Source organism: Sphaerodactylus townsendi, linkage group LG08, assembly GCF_021028975.2.
Source record: "Sphaerodactylus townsendi isolate TG3544 linkage group LG08, MPM_Stown_v2.3, whole genome shotgun sequence".
Taxonomy (NCBI): Eukaryota; Metazoa; Chordata; class Lepidosauria; order Squamata; family Sphaerodactylidae; genus Sphaerodactylus; species Sphaerodactylus townsendi.
Genome location: NC_059432.1, coordinates 33,994,925 through 34,011,655, shown reverse-complemented (window position 1 = coordinate 34,011,655; position 16,731 = coordinate 33,994,925). Strand labels below are relative to the sequence as shown.

General features: G+C 40.6%; 1 protein-coding gene across 1 annotated transcript; it reads left to right on the top strand.

Moving 5' to 3' along the window:
- Positions 1-16,419, top strand: ACTA2 (actin alpha 2, smooth muscle). The gene is made up of 9 exons (XM_048506612.1): positions 1-41; positions 4,934-5,103; positions 6,345-6,473; positions 7,576-7,686; positions 9,352-9,436; positions 9,530-9,691; positions 12,217-12,408; positions 13,658-13,839; positions 15,314-16,419. Exons 2-9 carry the CDS (start codon positions 4,975-4,977, stop codon positions 15,455-15,457), a joined length of 1,134 nt encoding a protein of 377 aa, XP_048362569.1. The 5' UTR covers positions 1-41; positions 4,934-4,974; the 3' UTR covers positions 15,458-16,419.
- The last annotated feature ends 312 nt before the right edge of the window (positions 16,420-16,731 follow it).

Genomic DNA, 16,731 nt, shown 5'->3' with positions numbered 1-16,731 from the left:
CACCATCCCAGAACAGCTCTCCCCAGCCAAGCACTGACAGGGTAAGTGGGCAGTGAACCAACAAGGTTGGCTGAGCTCTCCAGAGTTTCCTGAAGGGTTTAGGCAATAAATCTTTTCCTTATTGTATTAAGTATGTCACTGTCTGAATTCTTCTCATGCTGCAAGAAATGACTACCAGATAGTTCTAGGCAGTGTTAACTCCAGTCTAGATCCACTGATTTCAGCTACTAAATGAAGTCACTCTGCCCAGCAGGATGGTTTTGTTTACTGTTTGCTGTTTATTTCAGTGGGGCATGGTATGCACTTGTAGGCTGCAGTCATGTTACCAGATATTCTGGACTATAAGAGCAATCTTGACCAAGTCTACTTAGAATTCTATTCAGCTTTATTCAGCGGGCCTTACTCCTAGGAAAGGTAGAATTGTGCTTTGAACCTCACCAATCTCAATGGGGCTAACACTCATGCCGGGGTGTGCTGGATTGCAGCCTTTTCCCCTTTCTTTTAGATTCCAAATGTACTTTTCACATGCTTAGCTCCTTTAAAAGTCTGGTTCATTTAAATAGGATGCGTGAAGCATTGAAATTGATGGGGGTTAACTTTGGCTTGGTTGTTCTTTTTTGTCTTTTGTCCTCCATTTCTTGTTTATTTTGCAAAATGCAAGCGGTTATAATGTTTACAGGCTATGAAATTTAGAGCTGAGATTTGGTACTGGCCTGTTTCTGTTGATGTACTTCACCTGTGTTATACTTGACGGTCCGAGATATGTGGGTATTAGGAATTTCTTTCCTGGGTGGGTCTTAGACAAATCTGAAAGAGACTCTGACAACTCTGTTGTGGAGCTTTTGTTAAATAACACAGAGGCCATGCTCTTGGAAAAAGTAGCAAAATTTCTTTTACAAGTGACAGAATTTTCTAAGTAACGTCCAATGCTAGATACAGTTTATCTGTCTGTGTTTTGAATGTACTTTTGATTTGTACTTCAGAAATGTCTGTAATGCTCTGGAGCCTATTTTAATATGCCTAATAAAGGTTGTTGTACTGTATTGTACTTCACCTGTGTCATTCTGTCATTAACACACCTTTCAAAGCAATCTTTGCTGGGAAGTGTTCTTTCTCACCGGTTTTGGCACAGATTTGTCCCTGATATTCTCTTTTACTTTAGATAAAGTGGATTTGCTCTTGCATGAATTCACTTCTGTGTTGCCTACCTAATTTGATTTTGACAGATTTTCTTCAAACCTACCTTAGTCTGAACAAGACTTCTGAATTGGGCACTTGCCTTTTTAGTTCCTAGCTCACACTACTCAGGAGTAGGAGCTGCATTTATTTCTGGCTTCAGAGTAGGAGGACCTATGTAAACTTGGAGGGCAAAAGTTTTGCCTTGCTTTTAGGTATTAGGCAAAGTATATGCACACTACTGGTGCTACACAAATGCATAGTGGAAAGTCATTGCAGGTAAGCAGGGCAGATGATTTCCAGTGCAATATAAAGACAACTGCACAGTTGTCGGCACTGTTGGTTTTCTTCTAAATCATGGTGAATGTAATTTAGAATCTCAAGCATGAGATGTGCTCACTTGAGATTATGGGTAGATTTACAACATTTACCTTTCTTTCAGGAAGCACAACACACTTCTCTCTTTTCCCCACAGTGACTGGGCCAAGATCACCAGGCAGGAATTCACTGCTAAGTGAGGACCCAGTGGTCCTACATTCTGACCTTTTCAGAATACTACATGATAGCATAGTCCAGGGAAGATGACTCCTTTCCTGGAAATAGTTGTCAGCATGATGCAAAGGAGACCACCTCTTTGTGTCTTGCTTTTTGTGGTGCTGTGCATGAAAACATCTTTGTTTGTTTTGCCCTCAAGTCACAGTTGACTTAAGATGACCCTGTAGGTTTTTTAAGGCAAGAAATGTTCAGAGGTGGTATGTCATTGCCTGCCTCTGCACAGCAACCCCAATGTACTTTGGTGGTCTCCCATTCACATACTGACCCAAACTGACCCGGCTTAGCATCTGAGCTCTGCTGATATCAGACTAGTCTGCCCTTCAACATTTACATTGTTTCTGCTGCTCTGACACAAACAATAAATGTGGCTCCTACTCCTCATTACCTACAGGGGACAGGTGAGTTTCTGTCCCACTCTATGAAGTACATACCTGTAATTTGAACTGTTTGAGGGAGGTTTCTCTGAGTACCACTCCAGTGTTTCATCATTACATGAATGATATTGTTCTCTAGCATGTGATTTTGTGCTTGCTGATTTAATTCACGCATAGGCACAGTTTTTATTATTATCTGCTTTTAAAAAATCTCTTGTGAACTATTTCTTTTGTCTATCATTTATTGAGAGGGCTTCTTTATTTGCTTTCCCCTTCTGCTAACTGAACATAACAAGCTACCTTAGACAGAGTTGGCATATCAAGATCAGTATTTTCTGCACTGGCTGGCAGGGGCTGTGTGGGATTTTAGATAGCATATTGCTTATTAATTCATTTTAACAGGAGACAGTGGTGGATAGAACCTAACGTCTTCTGGATTCAAAGCACATGCACTATCACTGAGCCATGACTGAATGGCTGTTTGACGAATCTTGCAGGTTTTTGCCATGTCCCACCTCCGTCTAAGGGCACTGCAGACTCAGAGCCTGCTCTGTAATGTCATGTTACCTCTGGCATTCTTCCTTGAGGGAGGTTTCTCTGGTCACCTCATTTCAGATTTTTAAGAAAAGAACAAAGACCCTTCCCCTTTCTCATAACCTCAGTTAGCATCTGCCACTGATATACCATATTGTTATAATCCCACCCTTCCTCTGGGGAGTTCAGCACAGTAAATATGGTTCTCTCTTCCCTATTTCATCCTCACAATGACCCTGCAAAGTATGTGAGTTTGAGAGAAAAGTGGGTGGTCCAAGATCACCAAGTCAGCTTCATGGCAAAATGAGAATTTGAACCTGGTCTTCCAAATCCTAGTTTGTTCCCCCACATGGTCTGTAAGACTTGATGTTAACAGTAGAATCCTATGCATGCTTTATTTTGAGTAGTTCCACTGAACTTAATGTAGGAAGGGTAGATATGATTGCAGTCTAATTCTTGCCTTGTCGATTACTATGCTTGTTCTTCATGTGTTGACTTTTATGGTTTTAAATTGCATTCTTCAAATGGTAGGTTTGAAGATTTTTTTAAAAAATGTATTATTTGATATTAAAAGTTGTGCAAGCAGTCTGTTCACGTGAAGGTTGGATAAAAATATCAGAATTCACCCTCATAATACATCTCTGTGAGGACTTGCTGGCAGTGTATTTCCAAGGAATCTTGCTTGGGCAATACTGTGCTGGGGAATGCAATGTACTGAAATCAGTTTTAGAACAAGAGACAATTAGCTGTTAATTGCATCACTTAATTACCTAGGGAAGATATGCACTGCAGGCTGATTGAATCAGCTACTGTACATTCTCTTCTCTGCTCTCTGAAGCATCCTCAGTCTTTAAATCATAGCTTGGCTGGCACCAGAGGAAGCTCTGATTTCCTCTGATTTCTGAGCTTTGTTACTAAATATGGCTTTCCTGTAGAGTTCTTCATGCTCGGACAGAAATGCTGTGTTCCCCCTCCCCTCCTTGCTCCAAGGATTTTTTTGGCTCAGTTGACTGAGTTTGAGCAAAGCCCCTTGACCTCTCCAGTTCCATTCCAAAAACAGACTTTTGACAGACTTTGTTTCCTAATTTGGAAATGGTTTGTTCCAAACAGGCTTGAGGCATTCATGTAAGTTCCTGGGTCTTAGAACAAATGCTTCCATAAAAATAAAGTTATTGTTTCAAACATTTCTTTTTCAGTAAAAAAGTTATGATTCTGTAATTGAGATTAATTTGACCCAAGAGCTTCAGGTGAGCAACAACATATTTTCATTTTATTTTGTTTTTCTAGAAACTTTCTGAGAGGATTGTTAGGTGGTAAGGGGCAGGGGGGAGGAAGAGACCTCTCAATTGTCCCAAAGTTTCCTGCTTAAGATCTTAACATCCTTTATGTTAGGTGTGCACCTAAAAATGTCATGTGTGGATGTGACAGACATTGCAAACATGAGCACCATCAGGGAGGCAGGCTTAGCTACATTTGACAGTGACAACTCTTGGTTTGCCAGCTGGATCACATAGCAAATACCCTGAACTCTTTGCAATAGGTTATCCTGCTGGCCAACATTAACACAGAGACATCCATGGAAGAACATTGAGTTCACTGATTCAAAAGTTGCAATCCTATGCTTGTTTTCTTGGGAGTAAATTGAATTCCATTGGTCCTACTTCAGAATTAATGTGGAGAGGATTTTGTTGCAAAGTATTTCTTCCCTTTCTTCAGAATCTATTCACTATTTTTTCAGGTGAGATGAGGTGCTGACATTTTGGCCTCAGTATAGCCTTCTGTGGAAGCACGTCTTTATATAAAGAACTAATGCAATCAGATCCAGATGCAAGACCCATTGAGCCCTTTGAACGCCAGCGAAGGTCTGGTATTAAGGATGCAAATAATAGTATCAGAGTGTGCCATTAATGGTGATATTTAAATGAGCTGGAAGGTGTGTAATCCATGCAAATAAAGAATGCTTAAAAAAAGAATCTTGAAAAAAATTATCCAAATTAATCAGATTTATCTTTTTAAATACTCTGGTTGACTCATTGTGAGAAGAAGCACAGTTCAAGAAGCACAGTTCAAGTCAGTACCGCTGAAAAACATTTTCAGCCATCCTTCTCACCTCTAAGGTTTTAGCAGGCATTATCTGCATAGTTTCAAGTATATATTCACAGTCATAAGGATGAACAACTAGCATTTTTTTTAAAAAACAAGCTGCTGGAATTCTGATGAGGTTAAACTCTGTGTGGCCTACTGTTTTACGTTCTAGAATTGCTTATTATTTTGTATGGTCTTCTTTTTATAAGACTGTAATTGTGTGGAGGGTCTCAGAAAGTTGCTATAGAAGATGTGTGAAGAAGAGGACAGCACCGCATTGGTTTGCGACAATGGCTCAGGACTTTGTAAGGCAGGCTTTGCTGGGGATGATGCTCCGAGAGCTGTTTTTCCTTCCATCGTGGGACGTCCCAGGCATCAGGTGAATAATTTGTTCTGCTGTTTGATTACTACTTCATAGAGTAAACAGGATAGAACCATAATGTTTAATGCAGAGGAAGATTATTTTTTCTGACATTGCAGTCATTGAGTTCTCTTCAGTTACCACTTGGTAAACAAAACTGATTCATGGTAGCTTATGGTTAACATCACCATTCTCAGATTATTTACACCAGGCTCATCCAGTTAAAAGATACAATTTTCTTACTCATTTTCTTGGAAGTCAGCCATCTTTTGTTGAAATCTGTCCACTTTTTCCTTCTGCCGGAGTCAAACTAATGTACACATAGCAAATATTTCAGCACTTGTTTAACGAAATGGGGTGGGTAACTCAGGTCAGTTTATTTAGTCAAGTTTAAACTAGTGAGAACTAGAGCAACCTGACTTGTGTCACCACAAGTGCAGTTGACTGTAGATATGAGTATGAATTCTGGAAATATTGGGGGCTCTTACTAAATGACAATGAAATTATTTATTTATTTATTTATTATTTTAATTTTTATACCACCCTATCCCCGAGGGGCTCCGGGCAATTAACTTCACAGACTCAAGAAGCCCCACAACTACAGAAGGATCTAGAAATCACAGTGAGGGGATTTTGTTTGTACCGGCTAGGTGTTCTGTACAACTTGCTCCCATGTCAATACTGTAACTGAGTCTAGTGCTGCATTTTTCCTAGAGTTTCATAATTATTGGAGCATCCAGCAGGCTTAAACAAGTGTCCAACATTGTTAAGAACTAACACCATTTATTGCATCTTAACCCTTTGTGAGTTAGAAGTCACTTAATTAGTTTGTGTTAAGGTGACATTGGACTCTGATAAAGAATTAATGGAATATGTAATTCAATTATTTAAAAAGAACTCTCACTTTGAGAGTATAAACTAGGGTATAAAAATCTTTAACAGCTGGGTATAAATTAGTAGGAAAAGTGTCCTGTTCAATGTTTGTCACTAGATGGCTCTTTTCCCATTTGTGTCTCTGACTTTGCCTCCACAGAAGAGGAAAAAGTGGTGTTATGGCTAAAATGTTTGTTAATAATCTATATTTAATGCATATTTTTGTCCAGCATTGCATTAGGCTTGTTAGATGTAGGCAGTTTGTCAGTATCAGGTTCTTATCTATGATGAAAATAAAATCATTGATCTGCATGGCATTGGCTTTGATTTTGACTTTACTTACTGCAAAGCCTGAGGGAGCCATCTTTATTTTTCTTTCGTATTAGGGCGTGATGGTAGGAATGGGACAGAAAGACAGCTATGTAGGTGATGAGGCTCAAAGCAAAAGAGGAATCCTGACATTGAAATATCCCATAGAGCATGGAATCATCACCAACTGGGATGACATGGAGAAGGTATTTAAATTCTACATTTGAAGTTATGCAACAGAAAAGGATCCTGGCCAAACTGTAGTGAAATCAGTGTTTGTTTAATTGCCTTTGCAAAATCAGGATGTTTTCCTAATTTGTTGAGCAGTCTGCAAGCTTTCTAGTGCATGTCTTCTTGAGGCACATGACATATTATACACAGGTGGCAGATGCACACATAGGTACAAACAGAAAGAGGGCGACAGACAGAAATTTCACGCTCAGCTGTAGATGAGATTAACAATCTCAGCATTTATCTTGCCATTTGGAGAATGCAGCTCTATTGGGGAATCATATTCTGAGACTGAAATGATGATGGTGTGGTTAACTACAATCGTGTAAAAATGGCAAAGAATAGGTATCATTCTACAGCATGGGCCTGGGTGAGTTATGGCAGATTCATGACCCATGGTGAAGATTGTAGAACTTGGAAGGGAGAGAAAGAAGGGAGCATGGTATAGCCCTGTGGTGGCGAACCTATGGCACTCCAGATATTCACAAACTACAATTCCCATCAGCCCCTGCCAGCATGGCCAATTGGCTGTACTGGCAGGGGCTGATGGGAGTTGTAGTCCATGAACATCTGGAGTGCCATAGGTTTGCAACCACTGGTATAGCCTGATCTTATCAGATCTCAGAAGATAAGCAGATCTCAGAAGATAAGCAGGTCAATACTTGGATGGGAGACCACTAATGAATGTAATGACAAATCATTTCTGCTTCTTGCTTGACTAGAGAGCTACTCCACTGCAACTTCCTGGCACAGGAGGGAGAGAGAGTTAAGAAATTAAAATGGAATTTCAGAATGTTGTAAATCACTTTGGAGACCTGATGATTAAAAAGTGGGAAATAATAAATGTAAATCACTTTGGAGACCTGATGATTAAAAAGTGGGAAACATATTTTGATTGTTATTAATGACCCCATATGTCACACTGTTCCACTGGATGTAAAATGTTGGCAGGTTTTTAAAAAAATATCTAGATGTTCCACTATTGTGACAGCTTCAGAAATATTGTCAAGGGATGGTTGTGGAATTAATTATCATGAGGTCTGATAAAAATAATAACCCCCTTGCATTTTACTACAGATTTGGCATCATTCTTTTTACAATGAGCTGCGAGTTGCCCCTGAAGAACATCCAACTCTGCTTACAGAAGCCCCATTGAACCCCAAAGCTAACCGAGAGAAAATGACACAGGTAAATGGTATATTACAAGTTTTAGTTTTTGGAAGGGTTGATGATCTGATTTTGGTTGTTTTGCACTGTGTATTTGGGAAAGTGATCCCATTCATGCTTCAGTTCTGTGCTGGCATTTTCTCTGAGCTGAGACGTGAAAACTACAGGTTATTCCAATAGTCCTAGTATCTTATTTCTTGCTTGGTTAGTTAGAATATAGATAGTTATGAAATTCCTGCTATCTGAATTTTCTCCAGTTTTTTTTAAATTGCCAGAGTTCAAGCCTTGGCACCAATGAGTTAGCCATTATTCCATTTGGGCAGCCCGTGGGGGGTGGTGGTGGTGGTAATCAGCAGCTGGGACCCCCACACTCCCTCCCAAAAAGCATAGGTGGGAAGGAGAACCAGTTTGATGTAGTGGTTAACAGCAGGTGGACTCTAACCTGGAGAACTGGGTTTGATTCCCCACTCCTCCACATGGGTGGCAGAGTCTTAGCTGGTGAACTGGACTTGTTTCCCCATTCCTACATTTCTGCTGGTTTTCCCCATTCCTACATTTCTGCTCAGTCCACCTACCTCACAAGGTGTCTGTTGTGGGGAGAGGAAGGGAAAGGAGTTTGTAAGTCCTTTTGAGTCTCCTTACAGGAGAGGAAAGTGGGCAGTGGTGGGATCCAAAAATTTTAATAACAGGTTCCGATGGTGGTGCAATTCAAACAGTGGTACCGCCGCACACACGCACCTCCAGTGCCTATTGGGCAGGGAGGTTGCTTTAGTAACCCCTTCTCAGCACTCAGAAAAAATTAGTAACCACTTCTAGAGAAGTGGGGAGAACTGGTTGGATCCCACCTCTGAAAGTGGGGTATAAATACAAACTCTTCTTTTCCCTCTTTTCTCCCCTGGGAAAGCCCACAGTGGAAAATGGCGTGTACCACCATTTTTGGTGGAGTCAGTCTGTGCTGCTGAAGAGAAGTGTCCCTGGGCAGAAAATCATGTACGTTTCATTGCCTTGAAATCTCATCTCTGTCTGAGGCTCATTGTTCACTGAGCCCCACTACTGCTTTTCCTTCTTTGATTGGTAACCTTGGTTACTTTGATAGCCATGATTTCTTCACTGGAGCCAAATGTTAATGTAGATTAATGACTCCTTAACATACTTTACTGGCCATTACAGTCAGGAAGTTGTTAGGAATGATAAATATTTCTAAATGTTTCATTTAGATGAAGTGGAGATTTCAGTTCATGTTTTTAAAATAATGGCATAGCTACTTATATAGGTCTCAGACAAATCCAACTCTCATGTCGTCTCCTGAAGAATTCTAGAAACTACAGTTTGGCAAGGAAGAGGGAATACCTGTCAAACTACTTCGATTTTGTCTTGTAAAATATGTCCAAAGTGATGGGTGGTATTCTTATTCCTCATGAAAGTCCTTGCCATGAATTACAACTACTGAGACTTCCTTGTTAGTCATGATTTGTACTAATTTCTGCAGTGGATTCATCCTGCATTTACATTTTTACTCTCTCAGGATATTTAGAATTTATTGTTTAGAAGGACCAGAAAAATCAGTGAAACTATGCTGTCAATAAATGCTGGAATAGGTCCCGTTATTTTGTCAGCAGCTTTAATATAACAGAGATCAAACAGTAAACAGAATGCTCTGCTTTTCTTTGTTTCACTATTTTTCAGATTATGTTTGAGACTTTCAATGTACCAGCCATGTATGTCGCTATTCAGGCTGTTTTGTCCCTCTATGCCTCTGGCCGTACAACAGGTAAGGGTAACTGGTTTAAAGACTTTTTTAAAAATATGAAATAGAAAATGGATATGACAGTCCCCAATGCTGTTATTTTTGTGTCCTCTAAAGGGATCGTACTTGACTCTGGCGATGGTGTCACCCACAACGTGCCAATCTATGAAGGTTATGCACTGCCTCATGCCATCATGCGCCTGGACTTGGCTGGCCGTGATCTGACTGACTACCTCATGAAAATCCTAACAGAACGTGGCTACTCATTTGTTACTACTGGTAAGGAAAATATTTGCTATCATGTTTTGCTCAGTGTGTCCTATTTCTACAGTTTTTGTAGTAATTGTTTTTAAAATAAATTGTAGTCTGTATATTTGAGCAGTCATTTTCAAATGTTCTATTTTCACTGTTTCCTTTTCGTCTGAGGGATCTTTGTATATTTTATTCTTGGGCATATGATCAATTCATGTGGAATGTAGTTGTAATGCAGGACACAGCCATAAATTCTCTCATGCTATTGCAGAGGAAGGTGAATGAGTTGCCTTACCTGCAAGTCACTGAGGAATTTTTTGTGGGTTTAAAATAAGACCAGAGTTCCTTGAGACACATTCTGATCCCACCTGCATTAGGAGCAAGAATTGGCTTTGATGCAGAGATAATCAAATTCAACATGGATACATACAGATAATAACATACACATGGATCATACTGAGATGAAAAAGTACGCTCCTTTTTAATGTTTATAAATTTATTCTTGAAATGATAATTGTGCAAAACAATATTTGGTTTGAAAATCAGTTGGTATACATTTCTATTGGGCAGCCCCATCCAAGGGGCCAGGCGCCCAGCTTCAGCTGCCACATTGCTCCTGGCAGTGTGGAAAAACTTGCAATGTGAAAAGGCCCCCCTGCAGCTGGGAAGCCCCCATTGTGCTTAATGGACCTTATGCCACATTTTTGGTGGTGTAACTCCCTAAGCCTGGACTGCTAGTGTAATGGCAGCAATGGCTGGGAGGGAGTTAACTAGTGATGGCTCCTCCCTCAGCCGCATCCCTAGACTGTCCCTGCTACGGTGGCACTGGCCATGGGAGCATAGGACACTGGTGCTATGTCCTGCTGCTGGGGAGGGCTACAGTGGCTACATGCCAACAGATTTGCACCTCCACTGGACAAGTGCCCCAAGGAAGGCAAATCCACCTGTGCGGCTGCACACCACTCCCATTGGTGGATTCAGCCCCCCCCCCCTTGAATGGGGCTATAAGAAACCACACTATTGTATTCATTGCTCTACCACTAAATTTAAATATCCAATTAAGAGTTTCCAACTTTCTTCTTCATATTTTATGTTCCTAAAATATTTCAGCACAGTGAAATTTACAATTCAAAAGGATCATTACATTTTAATAATACATTCTCTTTTATTAGGAAGTGTCTGGGTCTTCCAATGTCTAGAATAATTTCAATGCAATGAAGAAAAAGACAACCCTTCCTTCAGGTTTCATCAAAATAATTAGCATTTATTGCTTATCCTACTACCTAATTTAGATAACCTCAAAGATGCTGATCTTTGATGGGCAACCTCGCCCCCCCCCCAACCCAAAACTACTCTCAGTCTGAATGCCATTTTTGAGTGTTTGACAACATGCTCACAAAATAGAATTGCCAGCCCCAGGTTGGCCAGTCCTGGGAACATTGGATGTGGCAACAAGGGGTGGGGTGGGGGATAGGGACTGCAGAATTTGGTATTGCACACCGCCATGACGCCATTTCAGAGTTGGTGTCTGGAAACTGGTTTTTTGCAAAGAGATTTGAGCAATTTCCTACAGCATCATTTAATGCCATGGTGTAGCGTTTGGCAAGAACCTGGAAGTAGAACTGTGTGACACAACCATGCTCCATCAAACAGTAGTTGAAGCCTGGGGGCAGGTAATTTCCTGCCATATGCAAGCTGATTATCTGTGTACACATAGAGATGTCCTATTGGCTTCCCATAAATTCTATACCATTCCCACCATGTCACTCCCCTTCTTAACTCTTTTTCTAAAAAGAGGGCACCTGCTGTGAAGAATGGCTCTTTAAACAGAGAATGGACTAGCATTGATTTCACTGCATCCAGACACACAGCTAGGAGGTGTGTGTTCAGGTCTCCTTTGTGCTTGTGGCTTCTGGGGTCTGCATGAGGAAGTCTGCTTTAGCGCCCTGAATGGAATTGGCAATTATGTTTCTCTGTATGTGAAAAAGAAAGCTTGTGTTCAAATTATGTTCAATGGAATGGAAACTGTTTTCTTCCTTTCTGCGTTTAAAACTTGGTCATGCAAAATCTTTGGAGGTTTTAGTTTTGTACATTGGTCACTGGAAAATATCTATTGGTTTGTAAAGTTTTGAGCAACAATTGAAAATTAAAGGGCAAAAATCAGAATATTTTGTGAATTCAAAATGTTTGTCTCAAGAATGGAAACTGACATTTTATTTTTTTTAAAAAAATCTGCTTTTAGTACTAAGCAGAGGTAGGATCCAACCAGTTTTCACCACTTCTCTAGAAGTGGTTACTATTTTTTTTCTGAGTACCGAGAAGGGGTTACTAAAGCAACCCCCCTGCCCAATAGGGACTGGAGGTGCGTGCGTGCGGCGGCGCCACTGTTTGAATCCCACCACCATTGGAACCTGTTATTAAAATTTTTGGATCCCACCACTGGTACTAAGGATTAAACAAATACCAAGATAAAACCACATCTTCCTTGGTATGACTGAGGAAAATAGAAGGTGTTGTCATGTACAGATCTTTATTTTTAATCTCCTCTACAGCTGAGCGTGAAATTGTCCGTGACATCAAAGAGAAGCTCTGCTATGTTGCCCTGGACTTTGAAAATGAGATGGCTACAGCTGCTTCTTCATCCTCCCTTGAAAAAAGCTATGAGCTACCTGATGGCCAGGTGATCACAATAGGGAATGAGCGTTTCCGCTGCCCAGAGACTCTCTTCCAACCCTCTTTCATTGGTAAGATAACGTGTATTGCCCCTTTGCCAGTTATGTGACCATTCTTGCCCTATTTGGTTCTGAAACTTAGCCTCTTCATCCTCCCTAAATAGAGCTCCTAGAATCTTCTTCAGTTTCTGCTTAGTTCGTATTCTAGATTTATCCAACACATATAATTCTTGAGCAACCATTTTAGGTTCTCAATTTATAGGTGTTGCCACCATAAATACATTTGACAAGGAGCCAAAAGCCATTCATAATTACAATACTTGTTTGACATATATAAATCAACTACAGAGTTGATTATAAGTGCCCACACGAGATTAAGAAAAACTAAGGATGCTTCTGAAATTTTCCTTATCCAAATTTATCCTTGGATTTTGGAGCTTTCAGATTAGATGGTCTTATTTAACATGTGGAATCAATGCATTAGAAATCTTCCACTGTTCCATTTTTTGAGTTTCAGATACAGATTATTTCGAGGATATAAAAATCTCTTATTTTGCTGGAAGCTGATAAAAATATAAGGATGTCCTTATTCTTTTCACAGCACAGTTAATTTTTTAAAAACAGACTGTACTCTTAGGCTGAGATGAACTGGGGAAGGAGAAGACCCATTTACTCATTCTTTGGTGAAGGGAACTCAAAGGGCAGCAAAACTACGAGCACCTTCTTGTTGTGTCCCACATAAAAGGTGCTCTTCCCTATCATTTCCTGCCGATTAGCCACTGTATGGAACAAGTTTAATTTTTCTGAACTGTCTTATCATGGAAACAGTGATGTTGCCATATAGCCAATAAGATTTGAATACAGAATGACATCACTGATGGCAAATGAAGTGAACTTTGTTGCAAATGCTGGACTTTTGTCTCTAAGTGTAACAAGTTCATTGCAGGAAACTAGTTCCCCAATTAAGTATTGTATACACTTATAGCTCAGGTTTTGTTTTCCTCCTAACCCTGTGTGGTGTTCTCATAATTTGCAGTTCAGCTTCAGTATAGTGTATTACACGCAAGTTGCTTTTCTGCATGTTATTTTTTAATTAATCGTTGAAACCCAGTGAGGCATTTGTTACATTGTATTAAATTCTTTATTAAGGTATTTTTGACTACAACTTAATTTTGACCAAGATTATCATGGCTGTATTGGTAATTTAAAACACACACACCAGCAAGTAACATTTTTAATACTCTGGAGTAGAAATTCTTCATTTTGATCTGAGGGTATCTCACAAGCCTTCCACGTAACAGATTTGCTGAAACCATTACAGGCATGGAGTCTGCTGGCATTCATGAAACCACCTATAACAGCATCATGAAGTGTGACATTGATATCAGAAAGGACCTTTATGCAAACAATGTACTTTCTGGTGGCACCACAATGTACCCTGGCATTGCAGATCGGATGCAGAAGGAGATTACTGCCCTTGCACCCAGCACTATGAAAATCAAGGTACCACAGAATTTTTCATTATTGTTCAAAGTGGCAAAGAAAGCTAGCTGTAGAGAGGCCATTTTAGTATTATATTTTAGTATAAGTGAGTCATTACAATGCCACCAAGTTCATTCAGAAATAGGGTCCTGGAGCATTGTGTGTAATGCTAAAGCAGACATCTTGTTCCCAGAAAAATTGGGAAGTTTGAATCTATTGGAGTACTTAGTAGGCCAGCAATAATGATTATTGTGATTAGTTACTATATATTTTTTTTCAAATTAAAAGGTATCAGATGGTTCCCTTTATCTTTTTTTTAACATTAAGAAACATCTGACTCATTGTGATCCATACTGGGGTTTTCAAGCAAGAGATATTTAGGTGTTTTGCCACTGCAGGTCTCCACATCACCACTCTAATAATCCTTGGAGGTCTCCCTTCTAAATATTTGCCAGGATAACCCTATTTAGATCAGGTCAACTTATTCTGGTCAGACTTCCCCCAGGTTTTTGAGGTCTCCTTAGAAAACAAGCCCAAAACTGAATTATAAACCTGACCACATGCGTACACTTTTCACAAGTTGAAATATAGCATATTTAAAGAAACTCAGGCCATTTCCGCAAGGCCACGCTGGGGGTTGGGTCGGCATACATGATGCCGACCCAACCCTCCCAGGACCGTTTGAATGAACGGTCCCGGAAACTATCGGGAAGACGGCGCAGCACTGCCCTGTCACCCGATCGACTTACCTTCCCTGCGACCGTCCGGCGCGTCGCAGAGGCCAGAGGACACCCCCCCCGCCCAACCACTCTGGAGTCGCAGGGCAGAGGGGGCATGTCCCCAGGCCTCAGCGACGCGCCGGACGGTCGTAGGGAAGGTACGTCGATTGGGACGGGGGGAGGGATGGCGCCTTCCAGCCACTGCTGTTCGCACGGCAGCGATTGGAAGCCGCCGTTTCCCAACAACGTTGCTCGCTGCGCCCCCCATGCGAACAGCTCCCTGGGGACAGCATTTTTGCCGTCCCCAGGGCGCTGTATTTGGCCCGTGCGGCAAGGGCCATAGTTTGGATCCACCAGAGCATTTCCACAGATGAAAGGATTTCTACCTGCAGAGTGCATGACCCCTCAAGTGCTGCTTATTGAGGATCACACAGGCATTTGGAGGGCTCCTTACGCTGCAATAGGAGTAAGGTCATGTACGCGTGTAGAAATTCCTCAATCCACAGAAACATACAGAGGGAACCAAGCCTACATGGTGACTTCCTTTTGTTGAAGCTTACCTTGATCATGCTGAGGTTCCAGGAGTAGTTCTCCTTATCTGTGTCAGATGCACAAGAATGTATAAATAAAAATTCCTTCTAGCATTACAAGTTTCCTCATGGGGGCAACTTGCGCAACACTCATGAATGAAAATACTTTATGCAAGGCAGTCCAGGGTAAACTGCGGCACAACACATCGGCAAGAATTTTTATGTATCTCTTTCCCCCCACTCCAGATTATTGCTCCTCCTGAACGCAAATACTCTGTTTGGATTGGGGGATCTATCCTTGCTTCCCTTTCCACCTTCCAGCAGATGTGGATCAGCAAACAGGAATACGATGAGGCCGGGCCATCCATCGTACACCGCAAATGCTTCTAAATTTCCTTTTCTTCTCTCTGTTCCTCTCTTTGAGCACATTACTGTGAATGTATTCAGGAATAATAGCATTCGTATATATCTTCATTCCAAATACTTTCATTATGATGTATGTTTCCAATTAGATGAATGTGTAATTTGGGAAGGGAGGGGGAAAGAATAAATCTTAAAATATTATCAGATAAGGTTTTTGCACAAATAAAAATTCCCTTTGTCTTCTCTTATTTTAAGAACTGCAAATTCTTTCCTTATGGAAAAAATAGAGTTCAGCCCAACAGATATGAACAGGACAAACTAATTCTCACTGCAAAGTCAAGGGCTGGTTTACCAGACATGAAAGCTAAGTAGAATGTTCACATTCAAGTGGACTGTGGAATATCATATACTACAATGACAAATGATGGAGCTCTGTTGTTGGCATGCCCTCCTCTGAAAAGAAGCTGGTTGTCCACTGCTGTAAACATGAAGCTGGACTAGATGGACCCTTAATCTGATCCAGGGCTCTTAGGTTTGTTCTTGTGACAACTGTAGGGATTGATCCTAAGAATAGACAAAAAAATAGTACTGAATGCTTCCTGTGAATAAAAATGCACAAATGGATCCCCAAAAGGTAGATTCCTGGTGCAGAAGAAAGTTCGGTAGGAAGATTCAGCTTCATTAGTGCTCTTTGTAACAACTTCTGGTATAGTTCATACTGGGGTGGGAGCTATTATTTCAGGTTTGGGGTTGAAAGCAGTGCTTTTTGATAGGACTGAAAGCTATTTCGGAACAAAATATTTACTATGAGAAAGATCATTCAAGTAAGTCTTCAAGATGTGTAGTTGACAGTACTGCTGTGTGGACTGACTCTTAACATTTCGATCGGAAACTCAGAATGAACTTCGATACATTTTTTATTTGCAGTCTTCTTTCTGATCCTTTGATAGTTTTGCTTGTGACCATTTTGAACAGTTGATCACTGCAATCAAAACAGGTAGTAAGTTCCAGGATTTGCTCCAAATTTTTTTTTAAATGGAATATTTGTGTTCAAATGCTACTCTTCCAATTACTCTATGCTTCTTGCTTTATAGGAAACATTACTCAGCTGGAAAACACTTCGTAATGAGTCAATAGGAGTTGTCTGTTTTACTTGTAAGTTCCTCCATTTCAGCTTCATTCTTCTGTGCAGTTCTAAATTGGTACTGCGCAGGCCAGATGGTCAGAACAATTTTGTAGGAAATTTTCTGTAGACGCTAAAGAGAGGCCCTCTCTGGTCCACCGCATGCCATTGACCATTT

Coding starts and splice junctions, on each gene's coding strand:
- ACTA2 (XM_048506612.1), top strand. CDS start 4,975: ATGTGTGAAGAAGAGGACAGCACCGCATTGGTTTGCGACAATGGCTCA. Junction 6,474..7,575: donor ACTGGGATGACATGGAGAAG/GTATTTAAATTC, acceptor ATTTTACTACAG/ATTTGGCATCATTCTTTTTA. Junction 12,409..13,657: donor CTTCCAACCCTCTTTCATTG/GTAAGATAACGT, acceptor AAACCATTACAG/GCATGGAGTCTGCTGGCATT.